Here is a 19680-nt window from a genome sequence, read left to right as displayed (position 1 = left end):
AAATCTTCCTTCTTTTCATCTCTCCATGGCGGTTCTCTCCTTCCCCACAGCGATCCGGCACCGGCGCTGCGCAGCGCCTCGCATGTTCGTTCCTCACGTCCTCGATTTCCCTCTTTCGCCTCTCCTCGCAGCGCAGGGAGGATGTGATCGGGGGATCGCGGCCGACGGCAACGGCAGCGCCAGCGGATTCGTGAGCGAGGTGAGCGCTGGAGGAGGAGTTGCTTTGCGGACGACGGGCACCACGATCTTGGCTCGCCGGTTCCTCGGAGGACCGATGCTGTTTGTCGATGGCCGCGCCACTCGCTCGCCTCCCTTGTGGGGTGTTTATCTTGGAAGCGATCCCAGCGTCATCCTTGGCCAGAAATGGTTCGCCACCGTGGTCTCGAATTCGAAAGGCCTTCTTCCCTTCACGCTGCTCCAGCGTCTCGCAGCCGGTCTTGCCGCTGTGGCCGAGCTCAACCAGATCGAAAGCATCGCCGGGTTTCTGCAGTTCCTTGGAGTGAGGTCCTGGGAAGATCTTCTCCCGCCAGTGATCGACGACAAAAGGGCGAAGGCGATCCCGATCGCGAACGGGACGCTCTGGGCCGTCTTTGGAGGCCACGTCGCCAAGGTTAGGGTGGTGGAGAAGATGCTTGCGGCCTCCAACTCCGCCGACGAGCCACGCCGTGCTCGTCGACAATACCTTGCACAGCACGGTGGAGTCATCATCAGCAGCGAGGAAATCCTGACGATTGTGGGACTGGGAGACGACATCAAAATCGAGAAGAGGAATGTCTGTGCCATGGGAAGTGGAGCTGTTCCAGCCTACTGCATCTCACAGAGGGAGATGAATGAGCGCGTCAACCTTGATCGCCTCTTCTACAAGCCGCTGGAGCTTCCACATTGGCGCTATTATTAAGCTCATGATGCAACATGCGGGATGGCAGGATGCTTGTACCGGAGGCACTTGCCATTGCTACGTGCTCCGGCAGAATGGTCAGGATCAAGCGCGAAAGTTCGAGATCGTGCCCCAGCAGGTCTACCGCTCCCGCGCTATCTAGTGGATCGTCAACTCTACTGCGCTATCTAGCAAACAATCCATCCATGCGCAACGAGAAATAAGCCGCGTCCACCTTACTACTATGGTTTCTATACATGTTTGTGTTGTGTGGTTTTCTATATAAATGTATTTACGTTTGTTTCTCTACACCAATAAATTTTTGTTTTCGTTTCTATCCTCCTCGTGATGTGCAGGTGGATTTGGACATCCGGACGAGCGCTTCTTAGACGTGACGAACATCTACCAGGTATCAAGGTCTATAGCTTTTTTCCGGAAGCGTGATCTTGATTTTTAGTTCGCAGCTGTCTCTGAGGACGAGCGTAGCCTGCCTGGCAAGAGCAGGGACAAGAGCAAGGTGGAAACGAGAAAAGAATACCGATCAAACTTATTTTGTGCTGATCAGGATCAGGAGAGATCAATGCGGGAGACTGTACGAAGGCGATCAGAGAGAGATCCATCGTCACACTATTTTCGAAGGAAGGTTCTTTAATTCGTCTCTAGAGCAGCATTTGAAGCGATGATCGAGGCAGAGACGGCCGAACTCGCCGAGAGAAAAAAAGAAGAAGAGAGGCATGGATTCTAGAGCAGCTGGAGCGCGCTGAGACGGAGAGAAAATCTAAGGAGGAGGTCCATTTTGGAGCGAAGGGCCCAAGACAAGAACGTCGCAAGGCCTATGAACAAAGGCTGGCTTAAAAGCCTAATACTAATCTCTTTTCATTATACTATCTGACGAGGTTAGAATAAGTCGTCGCCAGTCAACACACCTAAAACAAAACGATCGCACGGGACAGAAAAAACAAGAGACGATTCGGAATCGATGTTCTCGAAGAGGCAAGCTTGGAAAGAAATAAAAACAGAAAAAAAATAAAGAAAAAGGATTGAAAGAGAGAGATATTTGTTTGAAAGAGGGGGTTTTGCCGGGAGGAGGGACCGCATTCTTTGATTTAGGGTTCTATAGCCGAAAAGCAGGGTTTTTGGAGGGCGGCTGCGAGGATGAAATACGTGATCGTCACCGGCGGTGTTGTCAGCGGCCTGGGCAAGGGCGTCACTGCCAGCAGCATTGGCGTTGTCCTCCAATCCTGCGGCCTGCGCGTGACTTCCATCAAAATCGGTGCGTATTCTCGCTTCTTGGATCGTTGTTTCATCTCATTGCGGCTTTCTCATCGATGCTTTCTAGACCCTTATCTCAATACCGATGCCGGGACGATGTCTCCGTTCGAGCATGGGGAAGTTTTCGTTTTGGACGATGGAGGAGAGGTTCGTTTGTTGTCCTTGCTTTCACACTATGAGATTTCGGTCTCTCCTTCCATGTAATCCTCGTGACATGCAGGTGGATTTGGACCTCGGGAACTACGAGCGCTTCTTGGACGTGACTCTGACGAAGAACAACAACATCACCACTGGAAAAATCTACCAGGTATCAAAGTCTATTGCTTTTGGTTTTTCACGAAACTTGGCTGCGTCTGGCAGTCCGTCATCGATGCCGAAAGGAGGGGCGATTACCTTGGGAAGACCGTTCAGGTGAGCGTGACTTTGTAAGTTTGCATTCCTTTTCAAGTGGCCAATGGATTGTTTTGCAAGGTTGTCCCGCATATAACTGTCGAGATCCAAGAGTGGATCGAACGTGTCGCGGTTGTGCCTGTCGATGGGAAAGAAGGTGCAGCGGACGTGTGCGTGATCGAGCTAGGGGGAACAATTGGTGAGTTCGGCCTTTCTCATGATTTCTCGTGTTGTGACTCGCGTGTACAGGTGACATCGAGTCGTCGCCATTTGTTGAGGCGTTAAGGCAGTTCCAATTTCGTGTTGGTAAGTCGGCTTTCTGCAAGACGGGATTGCTTTTTACGCAGTTTCTACGTTTTGCTGTTTCAACAGGACAGGAGAATTTCTGCCTCGTTCACGTCAGTCTTATCCCTGTCCTCGGTGTTGTTGGAGAACAGGTAACGATGTTGTCTTCTGAAAGCTATCGCTGAAGAAAAATATTTTGATCGCTTTCAGAAAACCAAACCGACACAGCATAGCGTCCAGGCTCTTCGAGCTTTAGGACTGACGCCCGATTTACTTGGGTGTAGAAGCGCGAAGGTAACAAACTTCAGCCTTAGCATGGGTCAGCTTTATTCAAACGGTTTAAAAGTTTCTCTGTAGCCACTGGAGCAGTGCACAAGGGAAAAGCTTTCGCAATTTTGCCACGTTCCGGTGCGTCTTTTTATGTTCACTGTCTTGTCCAGCTTTCTAAAAACTTTTTCTCCCTTTCTTTGTTTCTTTCAGGCCGGACATATACTCAGTATCCACGACGTGTCAAATATCTGGCATGTGCCTTTACTACTAAGAGTAAGGATTGCTTTCTTCATTTCAGGAATGCTAACTACGTTCTGTTGTAGGATCAAAATGTTCATCTAGCTATTTTGAAAAAGCTGAACCTGAGGTTTGGACGTGTGATTGTTAGATCATTCGTGGCTAATTTGTCTTTACTTTATCCCAGTTCTGCACCGCAGCCTGAGCTGTCTGAGTGGACACAGAGAGCCGAGCGATCAGACGCCCTATCGATACCTGTTAACTATCTTTGTCGCCAGATGCTAGCTTGTAAGCTAAAAGATGTGATTTTTGTAGGTCAAGATTGGTATGGTTGGCAAGTACACTGGATTATCTGACTCCTATCTTTCTGTTCTAAAGGTATTTGTTGATCATCTATCTAATCTCATCAAAGCATTGCAGGCTCTTACACATGCGTCGCTTGCCTGTGGGAGAAAATTAGTGATTGAGTGGGTTGCGTCAACGGACTTGGAGGATGGTTCGCCCAGAGACTTACATGATGCCGCATGGGCCGCGTTAAAAGTTTGTGTCGTTGTTTGTCTTGAGTATTTTTTGGTCTTGATAGTGTTTTCTTAGAGTGTTGATGGTATTCTGGTTCCTGGAGGATTTGGAGATCGAGGAACACAAGGGAAGGTTTTGGCTGCAAAATATGCTCGAGAAAACAATGTTCCTTACCTTGGAGTTTGCCTCGGCATGCAAATTGCAGTGATTGAGTTTGCACGCTCAGTAAGTTACAAGTAATTTTTTAATCTTCTAATTGTTGTTTTTTCACTGGTCCACTAGGTCCTTGGCCTCGACGGCGCGAATAGCACTGAGTTTGATCCTGCAACACCGCATCCATGTGTTCTGTACATGCCTGAGGTATATATATTATTTCTCTCATTAGCATGCGATTTAAATACTTCCTGTAGATATCTAGGACTCACAAAGGTGGAACGATGAGGCTGGGTGTGAGGAGGACATTCTTTCAGACGCCAAACTGTCTTACATCTAAGCTGTAAGCCAATTGTTTACTCGTTCGTAACAGCATGCTAAACTTTCTTTGTCCAGGTACGGTAACGAGTCTTTTGTGGATGAGCGACATCGACATCGTTACGAGGTAAGCTTTAACCATCTGTCTCTTTGTACCATTGCTTCCAATCTGTACAGGTAAACCCGGAGCTTGTTGACAGGCTCGAGGAAGCCGGCCTCACGTTCGTCGGCAAAGACGAGACTGGCAGGCGCATGGAGGTGAGTCAGTGAGTCAGTCCTGCTCTCCAGTTTGTTCATAACTCACACCCCACCGCTTTCCAGATTGTCGAGCTGCCAGAACACAAGTACTTTGTGGGTGTGCAGTTTCATCCCGAGTTTAAGTCGCGACCGGGGAAGCCATCCCCCGTTTTCCTGGGTAAGTTGGCGTTACGTTTCCATCCACCTTGTCAATGCGCCTCGAATATTGCCAGGGCTGATACTGGCCGCGTCCAAGCAACTGGATAGCTATCTGGCCAGCGGGAAAAACGCAGGGACGATGGTGACGACGATGGACAACGGGCATTCTTTCGACTGCGTCGCAAACGGCACCGCTGAGATTCACGTCAACGGCGTTGCAACAAAGAAGCAGCAGCAGCAGCAGCAAGCTGACCCGTCCAAGTTTAAGAGGCTGGAGCGGGAACTGCTGCAAATCCAGGCAATGGTAAAGGAGTTAAAGGAGAGAGAGGAGGAAATTCGCGAGGACCTGCGAAAGGGACGTGGTGGGGCGGGAGATATCTTCATGGAGGACTAGGAAGCAAACAAACAACACGGAGGAAAAACACCGGGGAGGTTAGTACATCAATTTTGTACCAGCGAGGGAGTGAAAAGAAAGAGAGAGAGAGCAAGAGACGATTGAGTGAGAGAGACAAATTGGAGCGCTGCTGTGTAAATAACAAGTGCTGAGGTTGTTCTAGTGCATCTTCTTTGTGTCAGATCCTCGCCAGAAGAGCTTTCGATCCATCGGCCAGCTAGAAAGATGGCGATGACGGTGAAGGTGATGAGCAAAGTGGTCTGGTGCTGCGAGAGGAGTGGACCCAGCGAAAGAAAGCAAACGATCTGAGTGTCTCCCAAGGTGGGCTTTTTATTTCTATATAGCTTCAGACAATCACAGCTTTTCTCCATATACAAAAGATCCATAGCCAGACTCTTTAATATATTCATTCAATCCCATTCATATGTACGTACCTACAAATCTCTAGATTTCTTTCTTTTTTTCGTGTAGTCAGTTGTTTTGCTTGAGAAAGATTTGCTGCTCGATCGCTCCTGCTGGGGTCTGAGACGAGGGTGGCGATGATCTGGTTGGCTCCACGAGCAAGAGAGGACCGGATTGGTGCTGGCTCTGGTGGTGGTGTGATTGACGAAGATGGTGGTGGAGCAGCGTACTGGACGTTTGAGACTTTTTGCAGTGAGCAATGGCGCCCTGGATAGCGCTCTGCAAGTCGCTCATGCTGCTGCTGCCACTGCTGCCGGCACTGGCGGTGCTGCTGCTGCTGCTGCTGCTGGCGCTGCCACCATTTCCACCGTTTCCACCGTTTCCACTGGCAGCGCTAGCGCCACCGCCATCCACGACGCACTGCTGCTTGAGCACGCCGCTGTGGTTTGGCGAGGAGCGCGACGAGGTGACGCAGCTGGCATGCGTGCTAGATCTCCGGGACGAGAAGGACGACACCCGGAGGCTCCCCGGGAGGAACGACGGGCACGTAATGAGCTCCTTGTCGTGCTGCTCGCGCTGCTGCTCGTAGTACGTCATGGCGGCCCGCCACTCTTCGAAAGAGCGCTGGTGAGCGCCGCCTCCGCCGCCACCACCTCCGCCACCACCGCCACCACCCGGCCTCGGAGTTCCTGCCCTCGAGGACGACGACGACGCTGGCAGGAAAGCTCCACACTCGTGCTTCCTCTGCGACGATGACGACGACGAGTACGGGTAGAGGTAGTACGGCGGCGTGGAGATCGAGCCGCCCGCTGGGATGGTGTTGTTGGCGGACGAGACCTTCTCCTTGATGAACTTCAAGTACTTTTGGAGGACTTCGGTGGCTTTGCTCGACGATGCGGCATTGCCACCACCGCTACTGCTGCTGCTGCTCACGTCTCTAAAGCTGCTGTGGTGAGACGAGGAGGAACTCAGTTGCTGCAAGTTCTTCCCAGCCGAGGAGGACAACACCGAGTGCCTGTACTGCTGCTGCTGCTGCTGCTGCTGCCTCGGTCTGTCACTGCCCGTGAAGAACGAGCCGAGCAACGGGCCCGAGTTTGACGACGACGTTGGTGCCGAGGAGCCGTAAGTGAAGGAGTGATTCCTCCTCCGGTCGCTCAAGTGGACACCTCTCGATGCGGACGAGGCCGACGAGGTGGAAGAGCAGGACGAGGAGGCGGACAGGGAGGCCCTCTTGGAGGAGGAGGGCGAGGAGGCGCCTCCCAGCAGAACCTTCCATTTGAACGCACTCCTCTTCCAACTCAAGGGAGACGAGGACGAGAACTTGCTCTGCTTCTTCTTCTCTTCCTCGTTCTTTGGATGGACGACTGGAGCGCCGCTAATACAAGTAGAAGAAGCAGCAGCGGCAGTAGAACTCGTACCTTGTGCCGGAGCTTCGAAGCAAGAGTCTTGAGAACTCCCGTTGGAGTCACGGCAGCTGCTACTGCTGTCGCCGCTGTCCTTGTCCCCGGAATCCCAGTAGCTGCTGCTGGAGCGGAAGCTGGAGCTTCTGGAATCGATCAGGCCGCAAGCGGTGGCCTCCTCGCGCGTCGGGAACCTGTCCGGGCTCAAGCATCCCAAGTCTTTCAAAAGACCACCTTGGGCCTTGAACGAGAAAGAATCCGCCTTTGCGTCCTCCTCTCTCACCATAGCTTGTTCTTCGTCGTCCTGTTCGTCATCCACATCCTCCTCGTCCTCGTCCTCGTCCCTGAGTTTGCGATGGAGTGGAAGAAGCTGTCCCTTGTAGAAGAGCTCGTCGGCCGGAGTGTCAACCGCGGGATCCAAGCCCCGCAAGCACTTGCCGAAATCAAACTCCTGCGAGTCCACCGACGAGGACTTTGACGACCCCTGGCGCTTCATGCTCTCCCACGCGCACGGCAAGGCGATATCCATGTCGATGTACATTCCCTTCTTCGTCACTGGATCGTCGCGCTCCCCCTCGTCTTCGTCCTCGATCTTGAATAGCCTGGGAAACGAGAATGGCTGCTGCTCCCGCTGATCTTCCTCCTCCCCCCCGTCTTTTCCTTGCTGCTGCCCCTGGTGGTGCGGGACATCCTTGCAACTCTTGCTCGTGTTGTTCTTGATGATACTTCTGCCGCTGTGACTGAAACTGCTGCTACTTCTGCCGCTGCTGCTATTGCTACTGCTACTGCTGGTGCCAGTGCAGACATCCTTCTTCATCCTCGCCATTCGACAATCATATCCCACAAAACACTCGCGAAACTCCTCCCCGCCCCCGACCACTTGTACTTTGGTGCCAATTTTTTCCTCTTTGTTTATCAGCCAGCCTTGCCAACTACGCAAGTCACCACGCCTAGTAGCAAAACGCTGCTTTGCCTCTTCTTCGTGCCACCGTTCTCTTCTCTCCCACCTTGTGAAGCGTCACAAGCTGCACACCACCACCACCCTCTAAGTAGGAAAGAGAAAAAAAGAAAAGAGGCAGAGCGAAGCAAGAGAAAAGAACCAGAAAGTTGTTTTACCTGTCAAGGCGACTGGTGAGCCGGAGTTTAATCTCGTCCGCTGGAGCTCTACGGATGATCCTGCTGGAAATCCCTCTCCAAAACGCTGGAAAGCGCCCGACGAGGTATCTCCCTACTCTTCTTCCTTCTCACTGAATCTTCACAGTATCTTTACTCCGCTCCTTCCCCTCCACCGCCCACTCCTGGGAAATGCTCGTCCAGCAGCCGACACGGAGGGACCGAAGAACTAAAGCTCAGCTTGTTCGACTCGAGTCTCGATTCGTCCCTCTCTCTCTCTCTCTCTCTCGCTTTCTCTCTCTCACGAGGACGAAACGAAGAAGTTTGCTTCCATGATTCTTTCAACCTGTAGCTAAAGCCATTAACTACGCATAGCTACCTGGGGAAAAATGCAAGGGTGGAAAAAGAGAGAAACGAAAATTTAAAGCCAGCCAGCCCAGCCAGAGGCGCAGCAGCACGGATAAAGAGGGAACCAAAACTCCAGGCACCAAGAGGAAAAAAACAAACCGGGCACGAAAGAAAACACACGCAAAAAAAAAAAGCTTCCCACACTGAGCAGAGCAGCGAAAAAGCTGTTCTTGAGTCTTCTTGACCTTGGCTGCTCGCTTCAACTCAAGGGAGAAAAATAAATCTAAAGTTTTTGACCTTCCCATCCTTTATAAGCAGCAAGAACACGCATACCAGAAGAACACAGCGAGAGAACGCCAGTATGCCTTCTTGGCCTGCCTGCCAGGGAGCGGAAAAACTTGCCTCCCATTGGGCCGCTCTAACGCTCGCATTCATTCGCAACCCATCTAATTCGTCCCTTCTATTCTCGATCTCTCTTCTTCTTCTTCTTCTTCTTCCTCTTCTTAATCTACACTAAAACCATCTTACCTTCACTGCGATGCGATCTCTCCTCACGTTACGATCGCCCATTAAGGCGGCATCTGCAGATCTTTCTCTTCCCGCGCGAGGTCTAGGGTTTATCCGGCGGCTTTTCCCGCTCTTTTCCGTACGCGAGTTCTTTTCTTGGAAAGATTGGTTGAAGAAACTGTGATCGTTTCGATTTGATTTCCGATGGACCGGTGGATGCGCCAGCGAAACCCCTCCCCCAGAAACACAAAGGCCTCGCGTTGCTGTTGCTTTCAATGCCTCCCACTTCTCAAGTTTTCATTTTCACCAGTTTAAATCATCCATCCAACAGAAGCAAGAAAGCAAGCAAGCAGCAGCAGCAGCAGCAGCAGCAGGCAGGCAGGCAGGAGCTGATGCTGATCAGCTTCTGCACTTAGTTGCAGATTGCAGAGTGCAGCAGTAGCAGCGTGGCAGCAGCTCCAAACAAACTGTCTTTCTTTGCTGGACTGGAAAGTTTTGTTGGAAGGTCCCAGTGAAAAACAAGAAATTTGACAAGCATTCTTTTCTCTCTTTTTTAGTCTTTTCTTGTTTTGCGGTTGCAGCAGAGGTAGTTAGCGCCACCACCTTGTTTTGCGTCGCCTGGTTGGTTTTCCTCCTCTTTCAGTGGTAGAATTCTCTCCTTCGAGCCAAAGAAAGGAAGAGGGCGATGTCGATATTGACGGACGAGCAAACTCTCTCATGTTCTTCCGCGATGCATGTTGCTTTGAACACTCACTCACATTTCACCACCACCACCCTTCGTTTCATTTCCATGAATTCACTCGCGCCACCAACCTTGAAGAATATCATTTGTACGCTGCTTTCGTGTTGCTTCTTCTCGCTTTGTCTGTTTGTTGCCGTTTCAGAATTCTTTTCTGCTCTTTATCTTTTCTTGTGCAGCTTTGCGAGATTTTTTTTGAAATTTTTTTTTGTTCTTAATTGTACGATCTTGTTGCAGAACTGTGTTTGATCCTTCCTTACCAAACCCATGTTTCGGAAATGAATGCAGGTATAGACTGTTCTTACTTACACAAGCCTCACTGTCAAAACTCAACTCGCACACAGACCAGCAATACCCAGAAGCGAAAGTGACCCTTCTCCTTTTGATCTCTTTTACGCCTCAAAGGCCTCGGGACGCATGCATTCAAACCGCTTATGCTTGATTCAATCCTTCACGATATCTCCACATCAACGATGATCTTCTTCTTCTTCGTCAATCTGGTGGTCACAATCCTGAAGTACATACTATAAACGCTGCTGCTGCCACTATAACAAAAACTTTCGCGGCATTCACTGTGTTTCAACGTTGCCGTACCAAAAGAAAAGAAAATGGAGTACCACATCGTATCAGATTGTTAGCTCAGGCGCAGAACTCAAGGAGTACACAAAGTCGTGATTCATTTGTAGAAATTATGAGGCTGAAAAAGAATTCCTCGCAAGGCTGACTTGAGAGAGAGATCTTGTTATGGAGATAAACAATGCCTCCCAAGACGTGTGCCTCCCCAAAAAATACCCCTCGCTCCGTGAAACGTTTGGTTGCGAAAAGAAAGAAAAGTTTTGGCCCACCAAATTCGTTGGTCATCCTACCTAAACCTTGGGACGAGAATTGGACGAGAATCAAAAGTTCTCTCCGTACACAGTCTGTACGAGAGATCCAATGCTGTTCCCAAGGACGATCCAAATTCCTTGCCTGGAACAATTATTTCGAAGGCGAGAAGTCAAGACACGCAAAGCACTCCATGGTTTTGCAAGTCTCGCAAGTTGCATGGTTTATTTTCATTAGCAGGAAAAGTTTCTTAGCTCGCCGTCGGACAAAAAGAAAGTCTTGGCCTCGGTCATGGTTTCCTGAAGTTCTCTCCTGCGTAGCCAACGCTTCCAAGCTCTTCCTCGATGCGCAGCAACTGCTCGTAGCAAATATTCAAATCTCAGACCAGAAAGCTTTCAACCTTACCTGATTATACTTTGCAAGGCGCTCGCTCCTGCACGGAGCTCCTGTTTTGATCTGAAACGAGAACATGAAACGATGAGAAAAGGATCGAAACGAATCAAGACAAAAAGAGCTATTCTACAAGCAAACTTTAAAAAGTCGAAGAATTGGTACCTGTCCACTAGCGAGTCCAACAGCCAGGTCCGCAATAAATGTGTCCTCGGTCTCTCCACTTCTGTGGCTCACCATAACACCCCATCCAGCAGCTTTTGAATCCAAAGCTGCTTGGATGGATTCAGTCACGGAGCCGACCTGATTCACCTGCAAAAAGCGAAAGAAAAGAAAAAAAAAAGGATTCTATTCCATGAGAAATGATGGAAGGCGACACCGTGCTTACCTTTAGCAACAATGCGTTGCAAGCGTTCTTGCTGATTCCCTCGGCTATCCGCTTGGGATTCGTCACCAGTAAATCATCTCCGACGAGCTGGACGTCGCACTGAGACTGCAAGTTCTTCCACGAGCTCCAGTCGTCCTGATCGAACGGATCCTCAATGGACACAATCGGGAAGTCCCTCACGAACTCCATGTAAAGATTTCCCAGCTCCTCGCCCGTGTATATGTTCTTCCCACTGCTGGACTGGTCTTTAAAGTCCAGGTCGTACTTTCCAGACTTATAGAACTCGGATGCAGCGACATCCATACCCAGCTTCACCTGATATGAAAACATGTAAAAGACGTTGAGAAACAGTCTTACGTATACGGACCTTGCCAGTGTATCCCGCCTTTTCAATGGCGTCAACCAGAAGAACAAGACCTTCCCTGTTGTCTTGAATGTTTGGAGCGAAACCTCCCTCGTCACCAACATTGCATGCGTCTTGGCCGTACTTTTTCTTTATGATTCCCTTCAGAACGTGGTAAACTGAAACACAAACAAAAGTCCCTGTAAAATCAAGAGAAACGAAGAAACGAACCTTCACATCCCATCTGCATGGCCTCGGCAAACGAGCTAGCACCAACCGGGAGGATCATAAACTCCTGCATTGCAAGCTTGTTTCCTGCATGGCTGCCGCCGTTGATAACGTTCAAAGCAGGAACTGGCATCACTAGTTCCTTGATCCCAGCAATGGACTGAATGTGCTTGTAGAGAGGAACGCCATTAGCTCCGGCCCCGGCTCGGCACACGCTCAGGGAGACACCAAGTATGGCATTCGCTCCAAGCTTCGACTTGTTTGGCGTCCCATCCAGCTCCAGCATAATGTTGTCCACATCCTTCTGGTTCCTGAAAGCTCGCACATAAGTTGATTGGCAGGAGAACAAAGAAAAACTGTAAGCTTTTAGAGAAAAGCTACCTGGTATCCACGCCAACGAGCTTTGGTGCGATGACATCGTTGATGTTGGCAATAGCTTGGAGCACTCCCTTGCCTCCAAAGACGGTCTTATCACCATCTCTGAGCTCAAGAGCCTCGTAGATTCCGGTGGAGGCCCCGCTGGGAACTGCTGATCTATACACCCGGTCAGTCACCAGATCCACTTCCACTGTTGGGTTGCCCCGGCTGTCAATTATCTGCCTTGCCTTGATCGACTTGATCTTGGTGGCCGGCTCCGCATGAACTTTAGTGGGCGATGCAACGACGGCTCGGACCGTGATGCACCTGCTGCTGCCGAGCTTGGACGATGACGAGGAAGGAGAAGAGGCGCAAGGAACCGACGAACCACCCAGAAAGGAGGACGAATTGGCCGAAGACAGGAAGGAGGACTTTGGAAGAAGACGAGTGCCGCAAGCCGCCATTTTGCTCGTTCTCGCTGCTGCTGCCGCTGCAAAACCAAAGATCTGGGGGCGTTATATCAATGCAGGAGAGGCGAATTTAAGCAAGTAGAACCATGCACTGATAACCCTACACAAAAAAAGCAGAGGATACTAGTGCTCCTAGCTTACTCTCGGTAAACAGCTGTTTGATCGCGCTGTCTGTGGCTCCGACGATTCAACCAATGTTACCGTCCTTTCTTTACGTTCACAGACAAGCCGAGTGGCTCCTCTTCTCTCTCTTCTTCCGCCATAGCTTACCACAAGCCGGCCGACCGTTCATTCACAAGTTTTGACCCGAAACTGGTAGGTGAAAGAGGTCACACTGCTCGCTCACTCGCTTGCTCTATTTGACGGATGTGAGGAGCCACAAGCTTTTGTATGAAGTCAACGTGCTCCGACTCTCCTTGTAAGTTCTCCCACTGCATCAAAACACACATTTTTCTCCACTACAACAAAGAAAAAAAACTTCACCTCAGCATAGGAAGCAGAGATAATCTTCCATCCAGCAGCCTCCAGCAATCTATGCTTCAATACAGTGTGTCCCAGAAGATCTCCTGTAACAAACACACAAAACGAATCACAAAAAGAAAAAACATTCTAGGAGCTTTGAGTACTGACCTGTGTTCCGGGCAAAATGGCTCGGCCCGTTGACCTCGATCGCAACTTTACCGCCCTTCATGGCAAAATCCAGAGAGTAATCCGCATCAACGTACTCGGGGATCCACTGCCTTCCAGTGCACACCAAGAACCTCTCGATATCTTTTTGCAAGAAAGAGGTGGACTTGCGAGAGCTTCTCTCCTTTTCCCAGGCACCTGCAGCCAGCTTCTCTATCCTGTCACCAAGAGCCAGCTCCAAATGATTCCCTTCCCACTTCAAGGCCAGAACAACCTGGTATAGCTGTGTCAGCTGCAACATATGCTTGTGCTGTCCCAGGGACGCGTCCTGCTCAAACGCGAGTATCTCCTTGCAAACGTGAGCGAAGAATGAACGCTGGAGTTGGCCGAGAACAGCATAAGACCACGCGATACTCGAGAGCTGCTCGATCGATAGCTTCCCGGGGAAAGATTCTTCCTGGAACTGTTCTTCACCGAGCTCCAGAGAACCTTGTTCTTGCTGAAGAGCCGCGTCCAACGAGTCCAGAAAAGAATCCAGAGGCTGAGCCATGCACGCGAAAGACCAAAGAAGCTGGGCCAGTTCCTGTGCTCGAAACTCCTTGGGAACTCTACTCGCAGCGTCCATGAGCTTCTCAAAGAGTGCGGGCGAGCTGTGCTGCATGGAAGCAAACGCTCCGGCTACGTTGGCAATGTTCTGTGGATTGAACTCGTCAACCTTTGCCAGTGCTGCTCGAGCGATTATCTCCATCTCTCCCCGGTAAAGAAGGTGGCCTCCAATCTTGGAGATGGCCCAGGCAATATTGGAGACGCCCTGTGCGTTGCATTCCGGAAGAAGCTCCATAGCCGAAGCAACGAGCTCGGCCACGTCACACTGCCTGGCGTACTTGAGCCTTCTCGTCTCGGACATGGACAGCGTCACCATATGCTTGGCGATCCTGTGAAGAGCAGTGGCGACGTTGATGGAGCTCAATCGAAACCTTCCTTTCACTCTCTCGATCGTCTCCAAAACTTCTTCCACGTCCCTCGAGTCGACCAAGTCCTGGTTGAGACGAATTTCCAGCAGCCTTGGATCTTTCAAGGCCGCTGGAAGCTCCTCGCCATCATCCGACTCTTCACCACCTCCTTCCTCTCGACGCTCCCCATAAACCACTGTCAACTCGGTCGTAAGCTCCTCTTCGCCCTCGTCACCTTCGCTGTCGCTGTAGCTTTGCTCGATGTTCATGTAGCGCTCCCTGTGAGCGTTAAACCTCTTGGCCAGCGCTTTGAGCTTCTTTGGATTGACTGGAGTGGTGTCATTCGCAGCCTGGAGGCTGCTCGCATCATCGTCCTTGTCTTTCTTCTTTTTGGTCTTAATCGCGCTGCGCGATTCCTCCAGCTGCAATGCAGCCTCGGCACCTTCCTGCTTGGCCCTGGTCTTCTTCTTCTTCTTCTTGGCCTTCTTCTTGGAGATTCGCAGATGCGGGGGCAGTAGGGCCTGGAAATCCTCGTCGGTGAAGTTCCGGAAGCTCATATCCTGAATCGCAAGCTCCCGAGCTCTAGTCGCCCAATCCAGCTCCCCCGCCTTGCGCCGCTGCCTCTGATCCTCCTCGTCCTCCTCCGAGTCATCGTCGTCAAAGAAATCCGGCTTCACAGGCGCCGGACGCGATGGCGCCGCGGCATTCGCAGCCAACCAGGGAAATTGCCTCACCTGCGATCGCTGCCGCTGCTGGAAGAATCCAAAATCCTGGCCCCTGCCGCCAGAGCAGCGATGGAAGCGCGCTACGCACAGCGCCGAGGAATGTAGGAGCTCCATGGCGAGCACTTAGGGCTAGGTAACACATCTAACACGAAAAGATTATCTCGCTAATCAATCAGAAAGAATGGGCGATTTTTTAGTTGAGCGCTACATCACCGCGATCATTCGATGGATTCCACGATCCTTGGAATGCCCAGGGGAAGTCCCAGTTTGACAACGAGGGTACCATCCTCTCTACGTCGAGTTTTCATAATAAATCTTTTCGATTTTTTCTTGGAAGAACTGCATGGTTTTTTTGTTGTGTGTCCTCTCGCTCATCACCTTTTCGTTCCTAGAATAAAGAATAGGATCTACTTTCACGTACCTCGGACTTGATCATTTCGTTTCAAGCACTCGTTTCATTAAAGTGCCACTTTATAATTCTTACCGACTTGTTCGTTTCATGCATTGTCACGTTAATCTTCTTGACTTGCATTGCTTTGATCAGATTTGATCTCGTACCAAGTCGTTCCCCTACGCATGAATCCTCTAGACTTCAGAGTTCCAGAGTTCCAGCCATGTACGACTGATCCAAGGAGTCCCGCCTCATATACGCGTGACAGAGATAGGAGACGAAGTTTGTCCTCTAGCCTCAGAGTAATCTGACACGGTCCCTGAGTCGCAATCCCAGGCCCTGAGAGTTCCATCGGTAGAACCAGTGAAGAGCACTGCCGAGTCTGGAACCATAGCTATTCCCGTGATGCTCTCCTCGTGTTCTTTGAGCGTGGTGACGAGCGCCAACCCGGTGACGGTGGTAACAGCGTGGAGGAACTTACACCTCTCCCCATATCCCTTTGGGTGTGAGGGCTTCTTTGACCCAATATCAGTGCCTCTGAAGGCGGCGGAAGAGCTTAGCACAGCTCGCCCGCACTCTTTGAGAAGCTCATGGACGCTGCGAGCGGAGTTCCCAAGGAGTTTCGAGCACAGGAACTGGCCCAGCTTCTTTGGTCGTTCGGGTCATGGCTCAACCTCTGGATTCTGTCCTGGACTCATCGGCTCTTCAGCAAGAACAAGGTTCTCCAGAGCTCGGTGAAGAACAGTTCCGAGAAGAATCTTTCCCGGGGAAGCTATCGATCGAGCAGCTCTCGAGCATCGCGTGGTCGTATGCTGTTCTCGGCCAACCCCAAGCTATACCAGGTTGTTCTGGCCTTCAAGTGGGAAGGGAAGCATTTGCAGCTTGGCAGGATAGAGAAGCTGGGAAAAGGAGAGAAGCTCTCGCAAGTCCACTTCTTTCTTGCAAAAGGATACCGAGAGGTTCTTGGTGTGCACTGGAAGGCAGTGGATCCCCGAGTACGTTGATGCGGATTACTCTCTGGATTTTGCCATGAAGGGCGGTAAAGTTGTGATCGAGGTCAACCGGCCGAGCCATTTTGCTCGGAACACAGGTCAGTACTCAAAGCTCTTAGGATGTTTTTTCTTTTTGTGATTCGTTTTGTGTGTTTGTTATAGGAGATCTTCTGGGACACACTGTTTTGAAGCATAGGTTGGTGGAGGCTGCTGAATGGAAGATTATCTCTGCTTCCTATGCTGAGGTGAAATTTTTTTTCTTGTTGTAGTGGAGAAAAATGTGTGTTTTCATGCAGTGGGAGAACTTACAAGGAGAGTCGGGGCACTTGACTTCATACAAAAGATTGTGGCTCCTCACATCCGTCAAATAGAGCAAGCGAGCGAGCAAGCAGTGTGACCACTTTCACCTACCAGTTTCGGGTTTACATATTTTGGATTGCAACCAGAAGTAACTCGTGATTGAAAGCTCGGAATTCCATCGGGAATTACTGGGAGACCAGGTTTAGTTGCCTTTGGGAAACTTGATCTTGTAGTATCGGCTCGTGCCTGCCACTTTCAAGCCTTGCACCAGATACTAAATCCCGTCCTACCTTTGCTTGATGGGCTAGAGACAGCCGATCGATTTCCAGCGCCGAGGGAGACGAACTAGGCAAGGAGAGCGAGAAAACAACTGCGGCTGCCACCACTCCCAGGTGCTTTCAATCCATCCTCGAAAGTCGTATTACAAGATCACCATATCAGGATCATAGAATATATATGCTGGAGAATAATTTACCCTCTGGGAGCGAGATCTTGGTGCTCCTGCTCCACGTACTCATCCCTTACTTGGTGTGAGGTACTTCTTGAGAGGCGTGGAGCCCACAGACCTGTTGAGCATGGCGTGCATTCTCTTATAGAGCTCGCTGTCCTCTCCCAGCACGATCGAGTGTAGCCAGACTCAAACAGCACCCCCTCGTTGTGGAGCACAAACTTGATGCCCTATGTCCGTGACCCGTGAGCAAGCTCACCGTCCCATACCTTTCCACACAAAGATCATACTAAAGTCACAATCCAGCAACAAGATCATTGTATAGATACTTCTTTTCCCTCTCCATTGGGACGTAAGGAGCCTCGGAGCGAGCAATCGTCATGTAAGGAATGAGCTCCCCAGTGAGAGGCCATCCCATGATTCTCAGGGGGAACCTCTCCAGCTTCCGAAACCTCCATGATCGCCAGTAACGAGCCAGATCCCTGCTACCTAAATTCTCGAATCCACCATAGCTCGATCGAGAGAAAGAAAGAGGTCCTTGGCATCTGCACGCCGAGACTATCCTAAAACATGATTCTTACCAGCTAAAGATCCGAGCTATGGCGTCGTGGTTCTGGTTGCGCCCGAGGTCCCCGCGGATCCCAAGGTTCTGCGATCAAGGTACGGAGTATGAGATCACCATCTCCGAGCGTTTTTGGAGCGTTCCATCCAGAGTCCAGACTGCCATGCTCTGTTCAAGGGACAAACCTTTGTGGGGCCGCTTCCTCCCGGCCACCGTCCTGGCACCGAGTGTTCCAAAGGGACGCCGGATCGGCGAGCTCCGGCTCACCAGCGATTCATTGACCAGTTTTTTCGAATCTTCTTGGGGAGGTTCTAGCGGATCAAGCGCCCAAATTTGCTTGCAAGGATTGCTCGTCTCTACGCTCTCTTTAGACCGGGGCACGGGGCAAAAGAGATCCCGGGACGACAAGATGGAGTGGTCTTATGGAGCATCCAGCCCCAACGTCTTGGGACTCACCTTTTGCTGCATTCCGTCGCTGTTCATCGTGTGCTTGAATTTGGCGAGGCGCTGCGGGACTTGTGCATATTCCTCCGCAAGAGCGCCACAGGACATAGCACGAGAGCGTGACAACAGGAAGCTTGTTCAGATATCTGGCAAGAAGGTTCACAGCACTAGGGTTTTCCAGTGTCGCTTGCAAGCCAGAATCGCCCAAATAACTCGTACTGCATTTGCCAGGCACTGCATGGTGTGGCTCGACACCATCAGGTTGGCTCGGTTTGGAATAAATTACAAATAGGCAGTATTCAGTCTCATCGGTAAAAATTGCAAGAAACTAAAATCGAGAGCTTTTAGTTTCAATGATTCTTCTTTACAGAAATGAAATGGAATGATTATATTCTGCTGTTAGGAAGCATAGCAGGAAGACTGGAATATGGAGCAAAACCTAGCTAGAGAGAAACTTGAAAAGTTTCGGCTATGCAAACACAGAATCTGGTATTGCCCCTACGAGTAGTGAAAGTTGAAATTTAGAACCTTGTTATTCTGGAAGATCTCTGGAATAGACTTTCACAAACCCAGATTGCAACAACTAATAACAGCTCCAGAATTCTCAAGCCAGGGTTAAGCAAAAGGGCAAATAATTCTCACAGATAGCGACGAAAGTTCTTCCAACCAATGTCAGCATTGAAAACCAGCTGAGGCAGCGAGCTCTGAAGAACAAGAGCTCCTCCTCGTCTCACTACTCGCTGGTGAGCCAGGGAAGCTACGTGAAATCCAACGCCATGAAGGAGATGGAGTTTTCCTACGACAAAAAAGAGAAAGAGCTGCAAGAACAGGATTTTTACGAGCCAGAGTATGGATACAAGTGGTAACTTAGAGCGAATAACTAAGCTTTTATTTTGCGAGAAGATCTTGCGAAGATCACGTTAGCGAAAGCCTTTCTTTCTTTCTCTCTTTACGTTTCCTCTCTCTCTCTCTCTCTCTCTCTCCATCGAGCCGCAAAGTGCTATGGTGGATTTCAGAATTTAGGTAGCAGGGATCGCCAGAGCTCTCTGGCTCGTTACTGGCGATCATGGAGGTTTCGGAAGCTGGAGAGGCTCCCCCCAGGAAGCATTGGATGGCCTCTCATTGGGGAGCTCATTCCTTACGTGACGATTGCTTGCTCCGAGGCTCCTTAGGTCTTCCCAAAGGAGAGGGAAAAGAAGTATCTATACAATGATCTTGTTGCTGGGTATGATCAAAGGTATGGGACGGTGTTCAAGACAAGCTTGCTCACGGGTCACGGACGTGGAGGGCATCAAGTTTGTGCTCCACAACGAAGTTTCCCAAAGGCAACTAAACCTGGTCTCCCAGTAATTCCCGATGGAATTCCGAGCTTTCAATCACGAGTTACTTCTGGTTGCAATCCAAAATATGTAACCCCGAAACTGGTAGGTGAAAGTGGTCACACTGCTTGCTCACTCGCTTGCTCTAATTGAAAGATGTGAGGAGTCACAAGCTTTTGTATGAAGTCAACGTGCTCCGACTCTCCTTGTAAGTTCTCCCACTGCATCAAAACACACATTTTTCTCCACTACAACAAAGAAAAAAAATTTCACCTCAGCATAGGAAGCAGAGATAATC

The 19680-nt window shown here is 50.4% G+C and overlaps 4 protein-coding genes across 6 annotated transcripts; 1 reads left to right on the top strand and 3 right to left on the bottom strand.

Moving 5' to 3' along the window:
- The first annotated feature begins 1967 nt into the window (after positions 1–1967).
- On the top strand, positions 1968–5292 carry LOC9640472 (CTP synthase). Of its 3 annotated transcripts, none has more exons than XM_002972043.2 (21): positions 1968–2150; positions 2217–2296; positions 2370–2456; positions 2510–2560; positions 2621–2738; positions 2789–2845; positions 2912–2976; positions 3035–3118; positions 3182–3232; positions 3305–3367; positions 3418–3461; positions 3519–3588; positions 3647–3709; positions 3752–3871; positions 3926–4075; positions 4133–4210; positions 4261–4346; positions 4400–4448; positions 4499–4579; positions 4643–4736; positions 4792–5292. In XM_002972043.2, the coding sequence occupies exons 1-21, from the start codon at positions 2033–2035 to the stop codon at positions 5109–5111; spliced, it is 1929 nt and encodes a 642-aa protein (XP_002972089.2). In that variant the 5' UTR covers positions 1968–2032; the 3' UTR covers positions 5112–5292. The 3 variants fall into 3 exon arrangements, with proteins under 3 accessions (XP_002972089.2, XP_024532868.1, XP_024532866.1); XM_024677100.1 differs by having other exon boundaries at positions 3519–3615; positions 3653–3709; XM_024677098.1 differs by having other exon boundaries at positions 3418–3588.
- Positions 5293–5483: 191 nt separating this feature from the next.
- Positions 5484–8911, bottom strand: LOC9640471 (uncharacterized serine-rich protein C215.13). The gene is made up of 2 exons (XM_002971837.2): positions 8030–8911; positions 5484–7938 (listed from the first exon to the last, which is right to left on the bottom strand). The coding sequence occupies exon 2, from the start codon at positions 7737–7739 to the stop codon at positions 5583–5585; it is 2157 nt and encodes a 718-aa protein (XP_002971883.2). The 5' UTR covers positions 7740–7938; positions 8030–8911; the 3' UTR covers positions 5484–5582.
- A 1728-nt stretch (positions 8912–10639) lies between these two features.
- LOC9650139 (enolase 1, chloroplastic) lies at positions 10640–12930 on the bottom strand. The gene is made up of 8 exons (XM_024676993.1): positions 12763–12930; positions 12176–12641; positions 11798–12105; positions 11591–11745; positions 11224–11538; positions 11001–11147; positions 10851–10901; positions 10640–10800 (listed from the first exon to the last, which is right to left on the bottom strand). Exons 2-8 carry the CDS (start codon positions 12613–12615, stop codon positions 10735–10737), a joined length of 1482 nt encoding a protein of 493 aa, XP_024532761.1. The 5' UTR covers positions 12616–12641; positions 12763–12930; the 3' UTR covers positions 10640–10734.
- Positions 12808–15046, bottom strand: LOC112346952 (RAP domain-containing protein, chloroplastic-like). The gene is made up of 3 exons (XM_024676992.1): positions 13252–15046; positions 13105–13187; positions 12808–13052 (listed from the first exon to the last, which is right to left on the bottom strand). The coding sequence occupies exons 1-3, from the start codon at positions 15038–15040 to the stop codon at positions 12951–12953; spliced, it is 1974 nt and encodes a 657-aa protein (XP_024532760.1). The 5' UTR covers positions 15041–15046; the 3' UTR covers positions 12808–12950.
- Positions 15047–19680: the final 4634 nt, after the last annotated feature.

The sequence above is a fragment of the Selaginella moellendorffii genome, unplaced genomic scaffold, assembly GCF_000143415.4.
Source record: "Selaginella moellendorffii unplaced genomic scaffold, v1.0 SELMOscaffold_18, whole genome shotgun sequence".
Lineage (NCBI taxonomy): Eukaryota > Viridiplantae > Streptophyta > Lycopodiopsida > Selaginellales > Selaginellaceae > Selaginella > Selaginella moellendorffii.
The sequence above is the reverse complement of the archived record's forward strand: the minus strand, read 5'-3'. Positions and strand labels throughout refer to the sequence as shown.

Bases quoted from the DNA above. Each gene is read 5' to 3' on its own strand.
- LOC112346952 (XM_024676992.1), bottom strand. From the start codon at position 15,040: ATGGAGCTCCTACATTCCTCGGCGCTGTGCGTAGCGCGCTTCCATCGC. The intron at 13,188-13,251 runs GTCAGTACTCAA...TGTTTGTTACAG, and splicing joins CCATTTTGCCCGGAACACAG to GAGATCTTCTGGGACACACT. The intron at 13,053-13,104 runs GTGAAGTTTTTT...GTTTTGATGCAG, and splicing joins TCTCTGCTTCCTATGCTGAG to TGGGAGAACTTACAAGGAGA.
- LOC9640471 (XM_002971837.2), bottom strand. From the start codon at position 7,739: ATGGCGAGGATGAAGAAGGATGTCTGCACTGGCACCAGCAGTAGCAGT.
- LOC9640472 (XM_024677098.1), top strand. From the start codon at position 2,033: ATGAAATACGTGATCGTCACCGGCGGTGTTGTCAGCGGCCTGGGCAAG. The intron at 4,076-4,132 runs GTAAGTTACAAG...CTGGTCCACTAG, and splicing joins TGATTGAGTTTGCACGCTCA to GTCCTTGGCCTCGACGGCGC. The intron at 4,347-4,399 runs GTAAGCCAATTG...TTCTTTGTCCAG, and splicing joins AACTGTCTTACATCTAAGCT to GTACGGTAACGAGTCTTTTG.
- LOC9650139 (XM_024676993.1), bottom strand. From the start codon at position 12,615: ATGGCGGCTTGCGGCACTCGTCTTCTTCCAAAGTCCTCCTTCCTGTCT. The intron at 12,106-12,175 runs GTAGCTTTTCTC...GCGAGCTTTCAG, and splicing joins CTCGTTGGCGTGGATACCAG to GAACCAGAAGGATGTGGACA. The intron at 11,746-11,797 runs GTTCGTTTCTTC...TTTGTGTTTCAG, and splicing joins CATGCAGATGGGATGTGAAG to TTTACCACGTTCTGAAGGGA.